The sequence below is a fragment of the Suillus discolor genome (genome assembly GCF_016758755.1).
Source record: "Suillus discolor strain FC423 chromosome Unknown F5147scaffold_43, whole genome shotgun sequence".
Classification (NCBI taxonomy): Eukaryota; Fungi; Basidiomycota; class Agaricomycetes; order Boletales; family Suillaceae; genus Suillus; species Suillus discolor.
The window spans coordinates 225721-244745 of record NW_024541290.1 but is presented as its reverse complement, the minus strand read 5'-3'; the positions used below and the strand labels follow the sequence as shown (position 1 = coordinate 244745).

At 47.8% G+C, this 19025-nt stretch overlaps 6 protein-coding genes across 6 annotated transcripts; 2 read left to right on the top strand and 4 right to left on the bottom strand.

The window, feature by feature from the left end:
- Positions 1-864: 864 nt before the first annotated feature.
- F5147DRAFT_775881 (uncharacterized protein) lies at positions 865-2566 on the top strand (the record flags this gene model as incomplete). Its single annotated transcript, XM_041441792.1, has 12 exons — positions 865-937; positions 988-1020; positions 1071-1090; positions 1143-1157; positions 1219-1257; positions 1321-1349; positions 1400-1413; positions 1657-1716; positions 1775-1909; positions 1961-2198; positions 2256-2307; positions 2363-2566. 12 exons carry the CDS (start codon positions 865-867, stop codon positions 2564-2566), a joined length of 912 nt encoding a protein of 303 aa, XP_041290653.1.
- A 1077-nt stretch (positions 2567-3643) lies between these two features.
- F5147DRAFT_808729 (uncharacterized protein) lies at positions 3644-4451 on the bottom strand. Its single transcript, XM_041443404.1, has one exon. It carries the CDS (start codon positions 4366-4368, stop codon positions 3820-3822), a length of 549 nt encoding a protein of 182 aa, XP_041290652.1. The 5' UTR covers positions 4369-4451; the 3' UTR covers positions 3644-3819.
- A 3098-nt stretch (positions 4452-7549) lies between these two features.
- Positions 7550-8226, bottom strand: F5147DRAFT_580302 (uncharacterized protein; the record flags this gene model as incomplete). The annotated part of the gene is made up of 3 exons (XM_041431536.1): positions 7550-7659; positions 7779-7884; positions 7951-8226. Coding segments are annotated over 3 exons (492 nt in total), but the record flags the coding sequence as incomplete, so codon positions are not given.
- A 2550-nt stretch (positions 8227-10776) lies between these two features.
- F5147DRAFT_654658 (uncharacterized protein) lies at positions 10777-12814 on the top strand (the record flags this gene model as incomplete). The annotated part of the gene is made up of 9 exons (XM_041433897.1): positions 10777-10813; positions 10905-10947; positions 11034-11138; positions 11354-11509; positions 11569-11604; positions 11946-12191; positions 12295-12317; positions 12372-12422; positions 12579-12814. The coding sequence occupies 9 exons, from the start codon at positions 10777-10779 to the stop codon at positions 12812-12814; spliced, it is 933 nt and encodes a 310-aa protein (XP_041290650.1).
- A 124-nt stretch (positions 12815-12938) lies between these two features.
- F5147DRAFT_775878 (uncharacterized protein) lies at positions 12939-14642 on the bottom strand (the record flags this gene model as incomplete). The annotated part of the gene is made up of 12 exons (XM_041441791.1): positions 12939-13142; positions 13198-13249; positions 13307-13544; positions 13596-13730; positions 13787-13846; positions 14089-14102; positions 14160-14188; positions 14252-14290; positions 14350-14364; positions 14417-14436; positions 14487-14519; positions 14570-14642. 12 exons carry the CDS (start codon positions 14640-14642, stop codon positions 12939-12941), a joined length of 912 nt encoding a protein of 303 aa, XP_041290649.1.
- Positions 14643-16459: 1817 nt separating this feature from the next.
- Positions 16460-17361, bottom strand: F5147DRAFT_838462 (uncharacterized protein; the record flags this gene model as incomplete). The annotated part of the gene is made up of 5 exons (XM_041444157.1): positions 16460-16663; positions 16719-16770; positions 16828-17065; positions 17117-17251; positions 17310-17361. 5 exons carry the CDS (start codon positions 17359-17361, stop codon positions 16460-16462), a joined length of 681 nt encoding a protein of 226 aa, XP_041290648.1.
- Between the last annotated feature and the right edge of the window lie 1664 nt (positions 17362-19025).

The window sequence follows — 19025 nt, the reverse complement described above, 5'->3', positions numbered from 1 at the left end:
AGGTGTGGCAGTTGGAGTGGAGATCTGAGATTTAAACTGGCATGAAAGAGGCTTGACACGGCCGTGACGTCGTTCAAGTTGAACATGATTTGTACCAAGTGCCGCGTCGAAATGTCACCTGGAGGAGGGAATATGCGTGGGAATATTTATGTACTGTGAGTCTGTGACCGTCCGAGCTTCTCAAAAAGAAGAGGCCTAGCGCTTAACGTTTTAATTTTAGCATCGACCAGATTCTATGCATGTTGCGTGACTACTTCGAATTTGTATTGTTTGCACCTGTGTATAAGGTATCAATCACACAGCATGCCAGTGTATCCGCCAGTGCAAAAAGCGCACGATCGGATCCACCGAATAGAATGTGCTGTTGTGTTTGTTCTCTGACTTTTTCCATACTACAGAATGCGACCTTGCTACAGAAAGCAATAAGAGGAGCTGATAGCAAGTCTCGAGCTTGACCAGCGAAGCTAAGAGAACACAAGCTCATTGCGATCGCATCACGCTTATACCTGTGTTAGATCGACATATGGCCACATGGTTTCATACACAACACCTCGAAAATGGCATTGGAAATAAGTTTGCGATATCACTAACCACTGGAACTTTTCTGGTGTCCGAGTAGTCACATGCGTAACACTGGTTTGTAAATCAAATTCTACTTTGATTATCCAGGGCTTAGCGCTTACTTTTGTTTGATTTCGAACCGTCTCACCGGATATCGATCAAGGGTCTTGGGGCGTGATCAAATATACATCTCCGTTATACTGATTTCGGCGATGGAAACGCTGGACCGTGGTATATCTAGCACGAACGCTGTCGTTATACACCACTAACCCTTCCCCACTCGCTCACATCCATCCCTCGAACATGACCTATGTCTCAAATGATCCCAGTTGGTGGTCGTTAATCAATTTGAATATTTTAGCCAGCTATTGGCAAGGTCTGTCGCATCACGATGTCTAGATCCAACGTTGACGTGCGGTTTCACAGCTGCCGCAGTTGTCGTGGTGGTATACGATTGGGGTGAGCAGGACAGTGTTCGAAAATCGCTGATATTCTCATGATATTTCCAGTCTTCACACTCGGACAAGAGGTACGTCGATGTTATCGCCGCAGCAGCCAACTCGCTGAGAATGGTGCCATAGATTCAACTCATCTGGGTGAGTGACAAGAGTCCCATGTCAGAAGAAACTAAAAACTAAGAGCATGAATTCGCGACAGAGACAACGTTGGTCTCTCATGACTGTGCTGTATTTGACTGTTCGTACCTCTTGTTATGCTTTAGTGTGGTAGGCAACTTGTGCTGACTCCAAAACGTTCTAGATACGCTATATTGGAATACCGTTTTCTGTGTATGTGTCGAGACCAACAACTTTGGACTGTGCTAATCTCTGACAACTAGTGTCAATCTTCTGAGTATGTCTCATATGTGCTGTGTTCCATTTTTCTGACCGGCGAGACACAGACGCGATGCCATCAGTATCGCTGACAGATGCAGTAAGTATTCTGCAACCATCTCATTCCCATCCGATTAATACGCTCATTTGTAGGGGTGAGTGAGATTCCAACTATTGAACTTGGCTCAACACAATGACTCAATAGGTGTAAGTCGGAGTCTTTGACCCTAGTTCGAGGGCGTTCACTAATTGGGAGTTTCAGGCACTATCATGTACTACGCATACGGTGGGACAATTGTGGCCTTGAATGCCATCTTGGGCGGTAAGTCACCCAGGTGCAATGCCTGTGTGATATGGACCTGACTGACACACGATGCAAGTGATCATGATTGCTCGGTTGCATGCCATGTATCAGAGATCTAGAACGATGCTTATATTCCTTGTTATTATTTTCCTCGCTGTAAACATCGCCTGCGGAGTAATGGAGGCAATAGCACTCAACGATACTCCAGGGGGTAAGCTGTACTTGTTGGCTTGAAGAACATGGCTCATTGGACAAACACCAGAGGAGTCGATACTCTCTGGCACATATATGTGCGGTTATGAATATGGATGGGATGGGCAGCTTCTGTTTTCGATCACTTCGATGCTCAACATTGTTTGGGAGGTCCTCGCACTGTGCCTTTCAGTCCGGGTTGCTGTGAAACACTTCCGTGAGCTGCGACGACTCGGCCCATCGACAGGATCGACCATTGGGGACTGTTTCAGAGTGCTCATACAATCTCACGTTCTTTATTTTGCAAGGTGAGCTTGTAATGTGAATACGGTTATATTTTTCTGCTCAAGTTCCACACATGTTAGCTTTCTTGGCGTCTCTTGCCTCCAGATTGCTTATATCTCTCCAGAAATCTTGGTGCGCTGACCTGTTGCTGATATCTGCGTGTAACCACCGCTCATCATTTGTGTAGAATTCATTTGCTATTGGAACTCAGATATTCAATAGTGCTTTTCAAATTTTATTGGTCGTGCAGATGTTTGTGCTGGGACCACGCCTCATCCTGAGCGTACGGGAATACCACGCCAAACTCGTGGCATACTCTGACGCAGAAACTAGCATGAATTCGATTGTTTTCCGGGAGCATGTACATGTATCAACTAGCAGTACTGTGTAGAGAAATGCTTGTGGAGTGGTCTGCAGGGAGGAGGAAATTTGGTGGAGGATCCGTCGTAGTATTTATTTGACATATAAAATTTCGAAGTATATTTGCAAGATCCAGGCAAACCTATTTAATCACCTTTGGTGGATTTGGATTTCGACTGGTCAAGCGGCAACATGAGTCGGACTTTCAAACACGCATAACGCGCATCTCGTTTGAACAGTTTACCGTCTTTGAGATTCACGTAGAAGCTTAGTGATTTGGCCGGAAAATTTCAGATAAATTTCGACTACGAAGGACAAAGGTCTAAGCTATGAGAGCACGAGAGAGCTATCTGGGCAAAAGCGCGCAGCGCTTCCCGATCCCGATCTGCATGCCTGTAAGAGACGAGTGAGCTGCGAGGGTGGGAAGGGAAAAACCCTTGCAGGTCTCTGATGAGGCTTGGAGACAGTCCGGACCACTGGAGGAATGCGAGGGGCGGTGCCGTTGGTGAACGGTACTGCGAAGAGGGTGCGGAGGGTGGGGAAAAGCAAGGAGAATGGAGAGAACGTCGACAACGACTATTGGGGAATGACAGTCGCGGTACGAGAAGAAGAGTTCGTGCCGCTTCTGTTTGTTCTCACAAAGACTAAACTCTGTTCCTTCGCTCGTGCCTCGTTACGTAACAGAGCTGCAATACAATATTGTGATTTAGGGGATTACTGGTAGTGTAACTCTTTTCCACTTTGCACAATGTCAAAATCCAAGGGGTCAACAACTCAAAAGCTCATCAAACACCCTGTTATGAAAGTCCACAAGAAGGTCAATGGTGTTCACACACCAGATATTGGTGACTTGGACTCGAACAAAGAAAACAACATACGCGTGGGCATGTCGGCATGACAAACACGGAGGCACAGCTTGACATCTGGCAGGTGTTTATCTACCTGACGACATGCCTATAATGCGAAATTAAATCTTCAACACAAGGCCAGGATCTACCTTGAACACGAAGCACGCGCAGATTGGGAAGCGTGAGTGCATCGAACAAACAAACCAATGGTACTTCTGGATGAAGGAGACCGCGTACAATGATTTGGATGGAGAGTAATTGGATGGTGGAGTGGGTAAACGGTTCGCAGGGTAGGCCGTCGTCGATGAGCACCTGGATTTTCAACGAGGAGAGGGTGGGAAAATTTTGGAGTAAGTTTACGATGTTGGCTGGGGAGCTTGCAAACAGGTCGATACTTGTCAAGTTGAGGTGGAATAGGCACTTAATGCCGTGGCAATCATCCGGCGCGTTGATTCAGACTGCGCAGAGTGAAGAGTCGCGAGATGGATGTCAAAATACGTGATAGTGTATCACGATCTTTAAAACCGCAATATATGACGACTTGAAGCTTCTGAAGTGCCGGGAGGTCATTTAGTAAGATTTCGGGTGTGACAGCCCTGTCAAACGTGACTTTGAGAGAGAGGATCTGAGAGATGTAAGGTTGCAAAAGGTTTCGTAGGTTGGTGGTGTCATTTTCGATGCACATGATTTCTAAGGAGAGGGGGCGTCCTTGTGTGCGCTTGAGCCACAAGTCATAGCCGAAGACTGCTTGTCGCCAGTTCCTACTATCAGCATGGTCGATATTCATGGACAGTCTGCACCACAAGGAGGGCATGTCCGCCGCGACCTCTCTCCAGTGTCGGCATATTCTGGTGAGCAAGATAGGAGGTGATTTTGAGTTGGGCAACGTGTAGCCGGTTTGGGGAAGACAGTGGATAAAAATATGACATAGGACTTCAGTTGGCAAGCGGCACAGATCGAATACAAGCTCCTCGTGCAGGTTCATTATGGCGACCTTCGTTTTGGTCAGCTTTCTGGCGAAGATACCTCGTACTCCTAGTGACAGGTCTGATAGGGCGTGCTTCAACTGTGAGCTCGAAGTGAAACCGATCGGTGTTCAATGGAAATCTGGTCATCGTCAAAATGATTCATCATATGGGAATGAAAGCAGAGTTACCTATAACTAGCTGAAGCTGACAGGGCGCGATGTGTTGCGACGTATGATGTGCACGAGCCTGAGGGTGCTTGTTGGTCAGAGTCAGAGGCTGAGAGGAGTCAGGGGCGTACTATGTATTTTGGTAACCCGGCGTGACGTGCATGTGACGTGCCGCTGAAGTACTCGCGCGCCAGAATATATTATACATTTGACTCCCAGTCTCGGATGCAAGTTGCACGGGTTCAAACGTTCAAACGTTCATGACCGTTCCTTCGTTATTTTATTCATCGTAGGGACACATACCACTAGCTACACTGGCATCGGCCAATGATTATTTTCTTTGCATCCCTCTCCGAATCCTCTGCGAAGCATGTCGACGTCTAATGGGCGCACTCACATACACGGCAGAAAAGGGCAACGTTTCATAGGTGCAATTTCTCTAGTCAGTAGCGAAGGAGCGCCAATTCGTCTGCAAACTCTGAAAATGTGGTATCGTCGAATAAAGGGCCACGCTGTCAATCACTCAAGAACAGAGCAGGTAATATTTCCCTTGAGTAGTGGTTCTGTGGTTGTGCTGTGACGGACAGTCGAAGTACTGACGCGTAGGGTAAAGTTTGATGCGGCATGTGGGAGTGACACGACACTGACAAGGCGTAGGTGTGGCAGTTGGAGTGCTGAGATCTGAGATTTGACATGGCATGAAAGAGGCTTGACGCGGCCGTGACGTGGCATTCACAATGCATTGACGCGGTTTAGGTAAGTGTAGAAGTTGACATTAGTACATGGACTGCGCAGATGTCAGGGAGAACTTGTCATGAACTAAAGTACAGAGGTCACATTGGACTTGACAAGGTGCAACCGAGGCATGACACTGCATCTGAAAACTAACATTAGAGAAGCAATACAAAACAGACACAAGATACACACTACATTCTCGGGTAGTCCGAACACAGCACAAGCACTATAAATATGGTGAAGTGAATGCAGCACTAGATCCAGGGCCAGTGTATGCAGATGGACACTAGTTGATGCATCGATGATTAACGACGATTCAACTAGCGTTTTGATTCGTTCAAGTTGAACATGATTTGTACCAAGTGCCGTGTCCTAGAGAGGGAAGATGCGTGGGAATGTTTCTGTACTGTGACCGTCCGAGCTTCTCGGTTTTAAAAAGAAGAGGCCTAGCGCTTAACATCGAGGTCCAGACTCCTTAGAAGCCACCAGATCATATCTAGGTCGAAGCCGGTAAGAGCTGCTAACAAGATCACTTTTCCGACAAGTTCTCCAGCCTGGGACAATTCACTTGATAGTGAGCAATACCGCAGTGATCATCCAGCCTAAAGATATCCACGCACAGATAGGCTCATAAACCAGATCAAACAAGCAGCCACCAAATTGTCCCAAATACAAAGACAAGATCTGATAAAAGAACGATAAGGATCTCCAAGATCGATTAGATGCCACGTTTTCGAGAATGACATGTTGACGCCCTTCAATCGATCGAGATTTATGTTTTCTACTTCAGCTTCCACCCCGATCAATCTAGATCCATCTCATTCCCAAGTGCTTCCAAGACTTCTTAGATCTTGACTTCGTAAGTAGGAATACTACTTTGATATATATACGTACACTATGCACTACGATTCAAAAAAAAAACTATCATCATCAGAAAGAAAATCGTCGTATCTGGGCAACAGCCAAGAAAAAAATTACAAGTTCATTACTGAACCAAATCATTATATGTGATATACATATAGAACAAAACAGGGGTGCAGGGGTGATGGAAGATGCAAAAGATAAGATGAATTACAAGAGCACATTTGGAACATTAACGAAGCAAAGTCTTGAAAGAAGTCAGCTGAGATGGACAGTGCGATGCGTAATACAAAGAACAACAAGGAAAACAACTTGGTGAGATATGCAAAGGAAATTGAAAAACCGATGTGATCAGTACAAACCTCGTGAGATCACCATCAATGGGTATAACCCCCCCAATGTGATATCATCATAACCAGCACGATTAGGTATAGCCTCTCAGCCAACCATGCATTATCATCGTACCCCTTCCCTATTGTGGGTAACGATAGTCCTAAAATTATCAACTCTCCAAACATCACTGCCTCAGCATCGAATGTGACTGATTAGCAGCGGGCAGGTACCAAGGCGGCGTAGGCGGTGGTACGAGTCGAGACGGAGGGTGGTGTACAGACGCTTGGTGGTGTCCTTGCGCGGACGTAGATTGATGATGTCCTTGCGCCGACCCAGATTGATGATGGCCCTGCGCTGTGGATTGGTGATGCCCCTGCGTAGTAGATTGATGGTGGCCTTGCGCCGACCCAGATTGATGATGTCCTTGCGCCGTCGGCTGATGATGCCCTTGATTCTGTTGAGAGGCAGGCGGTGCTACAGGCGTATGCGACGCAGCAGGTGGATGACGCGATGTAGATCCTGATGACGAATTACCACTTTGATGAGTCACAGGAGTCGTGTGATGGGATATGGATGGCGTTTGATGGTGTTGCACAGACGGCGTTTGGTGGTGCGCAGACGGCGTCTGATGGTGCGCAGATGGCGTCTGATGGTGAGCAGACGGCGTTTGGTGGTGCGTAGAAGGCGCTTGGTGGTGCTGCACAGACGGTGTCGTATGATGAGACATGGATGGCGTCTGCCCAGACGGATGATGCGAAACGCCCGCAGACGGATGTTGCCCCCCCATAACCCCAGGGGACTGCATCACCCGAGTCGACGACGGACGCTTCGAGTGCGCAGGGCGTGGAGGACGCGTATACGTCCCCCCTGCGCTCGACTGCGAATTCATATTAGGATCTTGATCCTGCATCGCATCGCCGGCGTCCGTGTTGATCTGGAACGAGCCTTGATGGATCCCTAAATTCATCTTGTCGTCTCCTCCGCCGTTACCATTCCCACCCCCACTTCCGCTGCCACTGCCATGTCCGTTTCCACCAACTGAATTCATGACGGCTCCACCCGCAGATCCGCCTCCTAATGCGGCGCGCGCACCCTTGTCGGCATCAGCAGCTCGCGCACTTGCACGTAGCATCTCCATGTCGATGCGCTGGATTGATGGCGTCTCCCCGTTTGCAAAGGCTTTCTCGCGCTTACGCACGAGCTTCGCGTAGTCTGCGAGCGCGGATGGGTTGTTGAAGTGGGTCCAAGGCGGGTTAGAATACACATGTCCAAAAAAACACATCGAAAGAGAGCCATCAACAACCAATCCCACAAAAGAAAAAGTCACATACGCAACCCACAAGCATTACACAACGTCCTTGCACCATCCGGTCCCCGTCTCCACTCTGGCGTCTCCCGAATATTGCAGGAATGGCATTTTCCAGGAGGTGTCGCGCGCTATCCACCGTACCACACACAGTCAGCACCTAATACCGTCCAAGTAAAAAACATAAAACGACTCACACTCCGCTTCCGATACTTATTCTTCCCTCCACTCCCTCCACCGCCATTCCCACCCAGCGCAGCAGCGGCCGCCATAGTCGTCAGCGCTCTCTTGGTCCTTATGAGTTCCATATCTGCTTCAGCCATCGATCGGTCTTGATCCTGTACCCCACCCAAACCCGTACCCGTTCCAGGAATCTGCGCAGTTCCTAACCCCGATGGAGATGCGAGAGGAACAGGAACATGCCCTGCCGATGAAGACGGGGCGATACCAGGCCCAGATCCAGGAGGTAGCATACCTTCTACATCCTCCCAAGGCCGCTTCGGCGCCCGATCGGGCGCATCTATATCCATTATGCCCATTCCTAGACTGGAGCTTGAGTTTATGTGTCCTTTGACAGCTGCTTCTAAAGCGTGGGGGTGCACTGAGACGAGTGCGTGGGGTCCGGGTGGGGAAGTGAATGCAGATGCGGAGAGGAGGGAGGATTGGAAGATGGGTATGTCGTTTCGGAGTGCTTCGAGAAGACGAACAACTTCTCCTGCACGGGCTGTCATTTCTGCGAGTTCTTCCGCGGGCGGTTGGAGATGTGGGTTGGAGGATTGGAGGGTGGCTGTGGAGGGGGTTAGTGTTGGGATTGGAGTGGGGAAGGGTACAAAAGAATTAAAGGAGACGAGACGGGAAACTCACAATAATGATCTGCAAATTTATATAACGCCGTACAATGCTGAACGATCTAAAGAACCAACGTCAGCATCGCGTCCATACTCATCCCCCATGATCAAACGCAACACAAACAGACCAAAGGAAAGATAAGACTCACCTCTCGAATGACATCGTCCTTGCTCATCCTATCACCTCCTGCAACCCTTTGAGATCCTTGAGACTGAGACTGCGAAATAAAGCCCGTGGATCTCGCTGGACCTTCCAACATCATAGGCGGTCTTGGCTGTGATTCGAGTACCGCAGATCTTTGCTGAGGCTCGAATGGCGTAGGTCTCACTTGCGACTCGAGAACCGTAGATCTTGATTGAGACTCAAACGTCGATCTTGGCTGTGACTCGATCATTGTCTGCCTCTGAGGCTCAAACGTCGGTCTTGGCTGAGACTCGAAAGCCGCAGGTCTTGCCTGCGTCTCGAATACTGGTGGACGTGTCTGCGTCTCTAAATTCGTCTGCCTCGGCTGAGGCTCAAACACTGCCTGTCTGCCTTGCGTCTGTGTCTGCGTCTCTACCCCTGCTCCCCTGACCTGCGACTCGAACGCTGGTGGTCTCTGTGACTCGAACGCCGGTGGCCTCTGTGTCTCCATACCCACACTCCTCGGCTGCGTCTCCATGCCCACACCCCTCACTTGCGTCTCCAACCCACTCCTAGTCTCCACAGCCACAGGTCTCGCATCGCTCACCGACTGCCTCTGTAATAAAGTAGGCCTGACTTCCACCGCACGTGGCTCGACCACACCTAAATTACGATCATTGGAAGTTGTTCCGCGGTGTTCGCGTGAAGGTTGAGGTTGTGAATGAGAGTGAGGCGGCTGTGATTGTGGCTGTGATTCCAGCACCGACGAACGTTGATCTACCCTTCCTTGTTGCGCATCATGCGAATAACCCAATTGCTGTTGCTGCCTTTCCCCCGGATACCCTCTCACCTCCGTCTGCGAATAAGTACGTTCTACAGGGGGAGGCGGTGCATACGGTCTGGTATCCTGCGCTGGGGGATAGGCAGGCGTGGGTGGAGGGTATGTATTTCGGGTCTCTTGGGTGGGGGTGTATCGCGTGTCCTGCGTTTGGGACTGCGGTGGACCTGGCTGCGGCGGAGGTGGATAGGCCCTTGATTCTTGAGGATAGGGACGGCCATGCGCATCATAGGTTGGACGGCCATCCTGAGGGGGATAGCGCGGATCCTGATAGGCCCTCTCGATTTCGGGGCTTGTCTGATAGCCCCGTTGATCAGCTGGATAGGCCCTCTGGGGATCTGGATAGCGGGGGTCTGGGTATGTCCTCGTATCTTGTGCTGGGTAGGTTGCACGTGCGTCGTATCTAGGGTCGGGAGTTGTGGTATAGGGTGGGCGTGGATGGTCTTGGGTGTAGCGCGGGTCCTGTGGATAAGGACGTGCGTCTTGTGTGTATGGGCTATAGGTGGCGCGTGCTTCTGCTGGAGTGTACACGCTTCGATCGTCTGGTTGTTGTGGGTCACGTGGTGGGTGTGGATAACGGGGGTAGGATGTTGTTCTGTCGTGAGCGAATGGGAGAGTCTTGTCGTCTATGAAATTTCTGGTTGAACTTGTTGTGCTTGTTGTACTTTCTGCAGTTGTTGGTGGTACGTAGTGGAAGGAAGAGTTTTGAAATTGCTGATATGAAGTTCTGTGAGGACGTGCAGAGATTGGAGTTGGATAGGCTGTTGGATCTAGTGTTGTTGGTACTAGGGGAGTTGTACGAGCGAATTGCTGATTTGGTGGCCAGGCAGCGCTTAGTGGAGTTGGGTATACAGTATCTTGTTCTGTTGTTGTGTGTGCTAGTTGTAATGATTTTATTGGTGGTAGTCTGACTTGAACTTCTGCCGTTACTTGAGGTCTTGCACGACGAGCTGGCGAGGCCATAGATCTCCGATCTGAGACCAGATACCCGATCTAATATTTGACCTGAAAAAAAAACAAAATATAAAACCGTTGCCAGCCGTACAAACGTCGTTGACAATTGAAACTTTGAACGAGAAGACGAGGAGGCAGCTGGGGTGAAGGGCGTTCCCTGCGTTTTTACTAACAAAAGCGGAGAATCAATACAAAACACGTGGACTATCTCGGATCTAGCCTCACCAAAAACACGTTCCAACAGCCAACGAGCCCGACGATGAGCTCGATGATGAGCACGATGAGCACGGATGTGAGTACGTAGTGAGCACAAAATGAACAACGTCGTTCGCTGAGAATTCGCTCAATCTAGATAAATTCAAATAAAAAAAAACTTGTTTTTACCAGACAAAATCGGCGATCCGATTCCCGATAAAGATTCCCGCTCGTCGTACGTTCGGGAATTTCTCGATTCGTCACACATCGGCCATATCGCCGGAATCTTCATAGCGCTTTACGATATTTCCGATCTCGTAGCGATCTTGTCCCTTTATTTAACGAGCTCATCCCAGTCACTGAGGTGACCTTCCCCCGACTCAAACCCGCTTGTTGTCCCTTGGCTTTCGTCCAGGACCCAGCCTTGTGTGCTCGCTCCTCAACACAGCTATCTAGCTGTCTAAGTACTTCGTCCAGGTGACTACCTTAACGTCATGGTGTCATCGGCCATCTGGTCTTCCAAATCACTCACAAAATGGTCAGTTCTTAGGTCGTCATCGATACAAACAATCATCGTTGACTCTATTTCAGTGATGCGTGGGTTCATGCCAGTAGCGACATTCAACTGATCTGGATATCAGACGATCCAATGACTCGCCGATCTACATCCACTCTTCACGCACAATCCGTTACTACTTCTCTGCGGCCCAGATGGATGATGGGATGGGGCTTGGCGATCCTGCATGGTTTGGGCGGCGTTCTCGGGAGTCGTTAGGTGGGACGCACTCGCGATCAATGTATCTTCAACATTCAGATTGTCGTTATCGCTCTAGTCATCGCTCAATATCTCTCGTAGCCATTGGTCAACGGAAAACTTGGATGAACTACCCGTGTAAGTTTGATTATGTAAAATTGACCTTCAAAAGTCTTAGGTCCGTTCCGCTCATATCCGCGATCCTACATTCATTTAGCAGAAAGGGCTCGACTCATAAGTGTTATCGAAGGTAGACCTCGTGGAGAAGGGCCATCAGTGAGGAGGTCAGCCACTCTAAGGCCTCCCAACTAGGCACGCCTTGAACCGGAGACATGTAGGTTCTAACAAGGTTTAACTCATCATTTCCCTCAATCTAGATGAATAGGAAAAACTTGGGATGCTAACAAAATCGGCGATCTGATTCCCGATGACATACTTTCGTTGTCGTTCGTGTCGTCGTCCTAATGTGCGTCTTCCAGGATTCGTATCTTCATACATGCCTTATCTAGCCCGGCATCTATTCGTGGTTCTATTTGGTGCGGGGCTTTAACCATCACGCCGGTTGTCCGTAATCGAACACGTATCCTAATCCCGCCATCGATGCACCTCGCGTCTCTATCGATAGTACCTACAGGAATAGCCGCTCTCCGGAAATCCTACGTGCAATATATAGATATATCACCGGTCACCGGCACCCACCCTTATTGGTCGCTGCAACAGCTCACGTGCGAGACATCACGCTACCCTTCAACGTCCCTGCAAAATATCTTCGAATTTCCCCGTTTCTCTATCAGATACTTCTTTCAAGTGATCGTTTGCTTGCGCTAGGACTGTGATCCATGTCAATGGGGGTATGTATGCATGTCTGTATCTCGCTTGGTGCTTTACTCTGATGGTCGTGCTAGTGAGGGCTCCAACAGAACATCACAGTCGATGCCTCATCAGTAGTTTTATAGGTACGCCTGGGGCCTTCTGACATCTTCTTATTCTCCACTCATCATACTCATCACTCAGCAGGCCCCATATCCTTCCATGCTCATCCGCGAGAGAGACGTACAGTCGAGCCACGAGTCTACGTGATTCATTTCATTTCATTCTCCGTGGCCCATCAGATGGAGGAAACTTTTTGCATTTGAGTACCAATGAGTTTATCAGCCATCTGGCTTCACGATTCGAAGTATCTATATCCAGACAGTGGAACACCAACGTGCAGAATCAGCTGTCAAGGCACTTGCACCGATTCTCGTTGTGTTTTAACATCGGCCATCAAGGACCAGGTTGGTTGCTAGACGTTCCATATAATTTCACCGTACCCCTGAGTTCAGGCGCGGGTGCTTCGTTCCAGTAGTGTTACAACAATAAATAGGTTCGCCTAGGCTAGACCTTGCAAATATACTTCGAAACCCTTAAATACTACGACGGATCCTTCACCAAATTTCCACCTCCCTGCAGACCACCTGACAAGCATTTCCCTACACAGTACTGCTAGTCGATACATGTACATGCTCCTGGAAAACAATCGAATTCATGCTAGTTTCTGCGTCCGAGTATGCCACCAGTTTGGCATGGTATTCTCGAACGCTCAGGATGAGGCGTGGTCCTAGCACAAACATCTGCACGACCGATAAAATTTGAATAGCACCACTGAGTATCGAAACTCCAATAGAGCTCGAATTCTACAGAAATGATGAGCAGTGGTTACATGCAGAGGTCAGCAACAGGTCAGCGCACCAAGATTTCTGGAGAGAGAGAAGCAAGCTGGAGGCAAGAGACACCAACAAAGCTAACATGTGTGGAATTTGAGCAGAAAAATACAACCGCATTCACATTACAAGCTCACCTTGCAAAATAAAGAACATGAGATTGTATCAGCACTCTGAAACAGTCCCCGATGGTCGATCCTGTCGATGGGCCGAGTCGTCGCAGCTCGCGGAAGTGTTTCACAGCAACCCAGACTGAAAGGCACAGTGCGAGGACCTCCCAAACAGTGTTGAGCATCCAAAACATCGAAAACAGAAGGTGCACGTTCCCTCCATATGCATAATAGCACATATATGTGCCAGAGAGTATCCACTCATCTGGTGTTTGTCCAATGAGCCGTGTTCTTCAAGTCGACAAGTAAAGCTTACCTGCTACAGTGTCGTTTAGTCCCATTGTCGACATTACTCCGCATGTAATGTTTACAGCCAGGAAGATAATAACAAGGAAGACAAGCATCGTTCTAGATCCCTGATACATGGCATGCAACCGAGCAATCATGATCACTTGCGTCGTGTCAGTCAGGTCAATATCACAGAGGTATTGCACCTGGGTCACTTACCGCCCAACATGGCATTCAAAGCCACAATTGTCTCATCTGTTGCGTAGTACACGGCAGCGCCTAAAACTCGCAATTAGTAAACGCCCTCGAACTAGTATCAAAGACTCCGACTTACACCTATCGAGTCATTATGTTGAGCCGAGTTCAATGCTTGGAATCTCACTCACCCCTACATATGAGCGTATTGATTGGATGGGAATGAGATGGTTGCAGAATACTTACTGCATCTGTCAGTGATACCGATGTCATATCTGCTGTGTCTCGCCGGTCAGAAAATGAAATACAGCGCATATGAGACATACTCAGAAGATTGACACTAATTGTCAGAGATGAACTATCAGCACAGTGCAAAGTTGTTGATCTCGATACATACACAGGATACGTTATTCCAATATAGCGTATCTAAAGCATTTCGGAGTCAGCACAAGTTGCCCACCACGCTAAAGCACAACACGAGGTACGAACAATCAAATACAGCACGGTCATGAGAGACCAGCGTTGTCTCTGTCGCGAATTCATTGCATGCTCTTGTTTTCTTCTGATACGGGACTCTTGTGACTCACCCATATGAGTTCAATCTATGACACCATTCTTGGTGAGATGGCGGCGGCGGCGGTAATATCGACGTACCTCTTGTCCGAGTGTTAAGACTGGAAACAACATGAGAATACCAGCGATTTTCGAACACTGTCCTGCTCACCCCAATCGTATACCACCACGACGCACGCGGCAACTGTGAAACTGCATGTCAACGTTAGATCTAGACATCCTGATGGGACAAACCTTCCCAATAGCTGAAAAATATATTCAAAATGATAGTCAGCCAGTAACTGGGATCATTTGAGACGTAGGTCATGTTCGAGGGACGGGTGTGAGCGAGTGGGGAAGTTTAGTGGTGTATAATGACAGAGTTCGTGCAAGATATAAAAGTCAAACAAGAACCTGTCAATCAAGATAGATTTTGATTTTCAAATCAGTATTACGCACGGGACTACTTGGACACCAGGAAAGTTCCAGTCGTTGGCAACTTGTTTGAAACGCGTGTTTTTGCTGCAAGGTTGCAAAAATCAAGAAGTTCCCTATGAAATCATGTAGTCATCGGTCTAACACAGGTCGAACTGTGATATACGTGAAACAAGTATTTACGTACTCTTCAGTATCGCTGGCTGAGCCCAAGGCGTAACAGCCCTACGAGTACTCTTATGGAACAAGTGTCATTCTGCGGAACTCGGACAAGAAACCGTAGCAGAGTGGGTCGAATATCTCACTTCGTCCGTCGCCTGGTACGCTCGAATAATTGGGCTATCATGATTTTATCAAAACGATGAACAAAGAGATGGTAAGCATAGAGCGAATTCGACACAAGCGCACTTGATATCATGGTGACGCAGATGTATTGTACTGCCAGATACATCCTGATTCGTGATTGATAGATGTTGGATACTTATACGACACCATCGGGGGAAATTGCACAAGGGAGACAATAAAGCTGCAACACGCCAGAAGGCTGATTTGTGACTGTACAGGCTCATATCGATAGCATCGTGTTTCAGTAACCATCTATCCTGTAAGAGTGAGACCCGTCGTTCCTGTTTAGGTCCGTCCTGTGTCGGCACAGATCAGTATCAAATACATGAAAGCTATGATATAGTTACCTGTGGCGACACCAAATTACAGCGACGAATCAAGGCTTCAGAATTGCTATCGACGGAGAAACGGAAACGAGGGTTGAAAGAAACTTCTCGAAGGGTCGAGGTTCAAAGGTGCCGTTTTTTACTTGATACAAACAATCATCGTTGACTATATCAGACGATCCGATGACTCGCCGATCTTACATCCACTCTTCACATACGATTCGTTACTACTTCTCTGCGCCCCAGATGGATGATAGGATGGGGCTCGGCTATCCTGCATGGTTTGGGCGGCGTGCTGGGAGTCGCCAGGTGGGACGCACTCCAGAGTGATTGCGATCAATGTATCTTCAACATCCAGATTGTCGTAGTCGTTGCTTGATATCTCTCGTAGCCATTGGTCGACGGAAAACCTGGATGAACTATCCATGTAAGCCAAAGATAGGTTAATTATGTAAAATCGACCTTCAAAAGTCTTCGATCCTACATTTATTTAGCAGAAAGGGCTCGACTCATAAGTGTTATCGAAGGTAGACCTCGTGGAGAAGGGCCATCAGCGAGGAAGTCAGCCACTCTAAGGCCTCCTAGCTAGGCACGGCTTGAACCGGAGACTCATCAATTCCCTCGATCTAGATGAATAAGAAAAACTTGTAATGCTAACAAAATCGGGGATTTGATTCCCGATGACATACTTTCGTTGTCGTCGTAGTCCTAGTATTTGTGCGTCTTCCAGGATTCGTATCTTCATCCATGCCTTATCTAGCCCGGCATCTATTCGTGGTTCTATTTGGTGCGGGGCTTTAACCATCACGCCGGTTGTCCATAATCGAACACGTATCATAATCCCGCCATCGATGCACCTCGCGTCTCCATTGATAGTACATGCAGGAATAGCCGCTCTCCGGAACTTTATTCTCATCTTGCTTGCAATATATAAATATAAATATATCACCGTCACCGGCACCCACCTTTATTGCATGGTCACCACGACGGATCCTCGACCAAATTTCTCCTCCCTGCAGACCACCCAGCAAGCATTTCCCTACACAGTACTGCTAGTTGATACATGTACATGCTCCTGGAAAACAATCGAATTCAGGCTAGTTTCTGCATCGGAGTATGCCATGAGTTTAGCGTGGTATTCTCGAACGCTAAGGACGAGGCGTGGTCCTAGCACAAACATCTGCACGACGGATAAAATCAAAAGAGCACCATAGAGTATCTGAGGTCCAATAGAATTCGAATTCTATAGAACTAATCAACAGTGGTTACACGCAGATATCAGCAAGAGGTCAGCGCACCCAGATTTCTGGAGAGATATTAACAAGCTGGAGGCAAGAGACACTAACAAAGCTAACGTGTGCGGAACTTGAGCGGAAAAATTCAACCGCGTTCACATTACAAGCTCACCTTGCAAAATACAGAACATGAGATTGTATCAGCACTCTGAAACAGTCCCCGATGGTCGATCCTGTCGATGGGCCGAGTCGTCGCAGCTCACGGAAGTGTTTCACAGCAACCCAAACTGAAAGACACAGTGCGAGGACCTCCCAAACAGTGTTGAGGATCCAAACCATTGAATACAGAAGCTGGTCGTTCCCTCCATGTACAAAATAGCACATATATGTGCCAGAGAGTATCGACTCATCTGGTGTTTGTCCAATGAGCCGTGTTCTTCAAGTCGACAAGTAAAGCTTACCTGCTACAGTATCGTTTAGTCCTATTGCCGCGATTACTCCGCATGTGATGTTTACAGCCAGGAAGATAATAACAAGGAAGACAAGCATCTTTCTGGATCCCTGATACATGGCATGCAACCGAGCAATCATGATGACTTGCATCGTGTGTCAGTCAGGTCCATATCACAGAGGTATTGCACCTGGGTCACTTACCGCCCAACATGGCAGTCAAGGCCACAATTGTCCCATCTGTTGCGTAGTACATGGTAGCGCCTGAAACTGGCAATTAGTAAACGCCATCGCACTAGTATCAAAGACGCTGACTTACACCTATTGAGTCGTTATGTTGAGCCAAGTTCAATGCTTGGAATCTCACTCACCCCTACATATGAGCGTATTGATTGAATGGGAATGAAATGGTTGTAAAATACTTACTGCATCTGTCAGCGATACCGATGTCATAGTTTCTGTGTCTCGCCGATCAGAAAAATAAAATACATTGCATATGAGACATACGCAGAAGATTGACACTAATTGTCAGAGATGAGCTATTAGCACAGTGCAAAGTTGTTGATCTCGACACATACACAGGATACATTATTCCAATATAGCGTATCTAGAATATTTTGAAGTCAGCATAAGTTACCCGCCACGCTGAAGCACAACACGAGGTACTAACAATCAAGTACAGCACAGTCATGAGAGACCAGCGTTGTCTCTGCTGCGAATTCAGTGCATGCTCTTGTTGTCTTTTGATACGGGACCCTTGTGACTCACCCATATGAGTTCAATCTAAGACGCCATTCTTAGCGAGATAGCTGCTGAGGCGATAACATCGACGTACCTCTTGTCCGAGTGTTAAGACTGGAAATATCATGAGAATATCAGCGATTTTCGAATACTGGCCTGCTGACCCCAATCATATACCACCACAATGCCAGCAGCAACTTCAAAATCGCAAAGTCAACGTTTGATCCAGACATCTTAATCTGACAAACCCATCCAATAATTTTAAAATATATCCAAACCGATATACGGCCAGTAACTGGGATCATTTGACACGTAGGTCATATTCGAGGGATGGGTGTGAGCGAGTGGGGAATTACGCACGGGACTACTTGGACACCAGGAAAGTTCTAGTCGTTCGTGATGTCGGAAACTTATTTGAAACCCGACTTTTTAGTGCAAGATTGCAAAAATAAAGAAGTTCCCTATGAAATCACGTAGCATCGATCTAACACAGGTTGAAGTGTGATGTGTGTGAAATAAGTATTTACGCACTCTTCGGCATCGCTGGCTGAGCCCAAGGCGCAACAGTGCTCTTATGGAACAAGTGGCATTCTGCGGAACTCAGACAAGAAATCATGATAGAGCGGGTCGAATATATCTCACCTCATGCGTCGCCTGGTACGCTTGAATAATTGGGCTATCACGATTTTATCAAAACGATGAACAAAGTGATGGTAAGCATAGAGCGAATTCGGTACAAAGCGCACTTGATGTCATGGTGATGCAGATGTATTATACTGCCAGATACATCCTCATTCGTGATTGATAGAAGTTAAATACTTATCCGACACCATCGGGGGAAATTGCACACGGGAGACAATAAAGCTGCAACACGCTAGAAGGCTAAGCGCTGATTTCTGATTGTACAGGCTCATATCGATGGCATTGTGTTTCAGTAAACATCTATCCTGTAAGAGTGGGATCCCTCGTTCCCGTTTAGGTCCATCCAGTGTTAAATACATGAAAGTCATAATATAGTTACCTGTGGTAACACCAAATTACGGCAACGAATTAGGGCTTTCGACAGAGAAACGGAAACGAGGGGTCGAAGTTCGAAGGTGCTTTGATGGATGTGGGATGTGTTGTTGTTATAAGCAAAAAATAGTCGCGGTGCTTTGCAAACAAACGGTTTGTGACAAC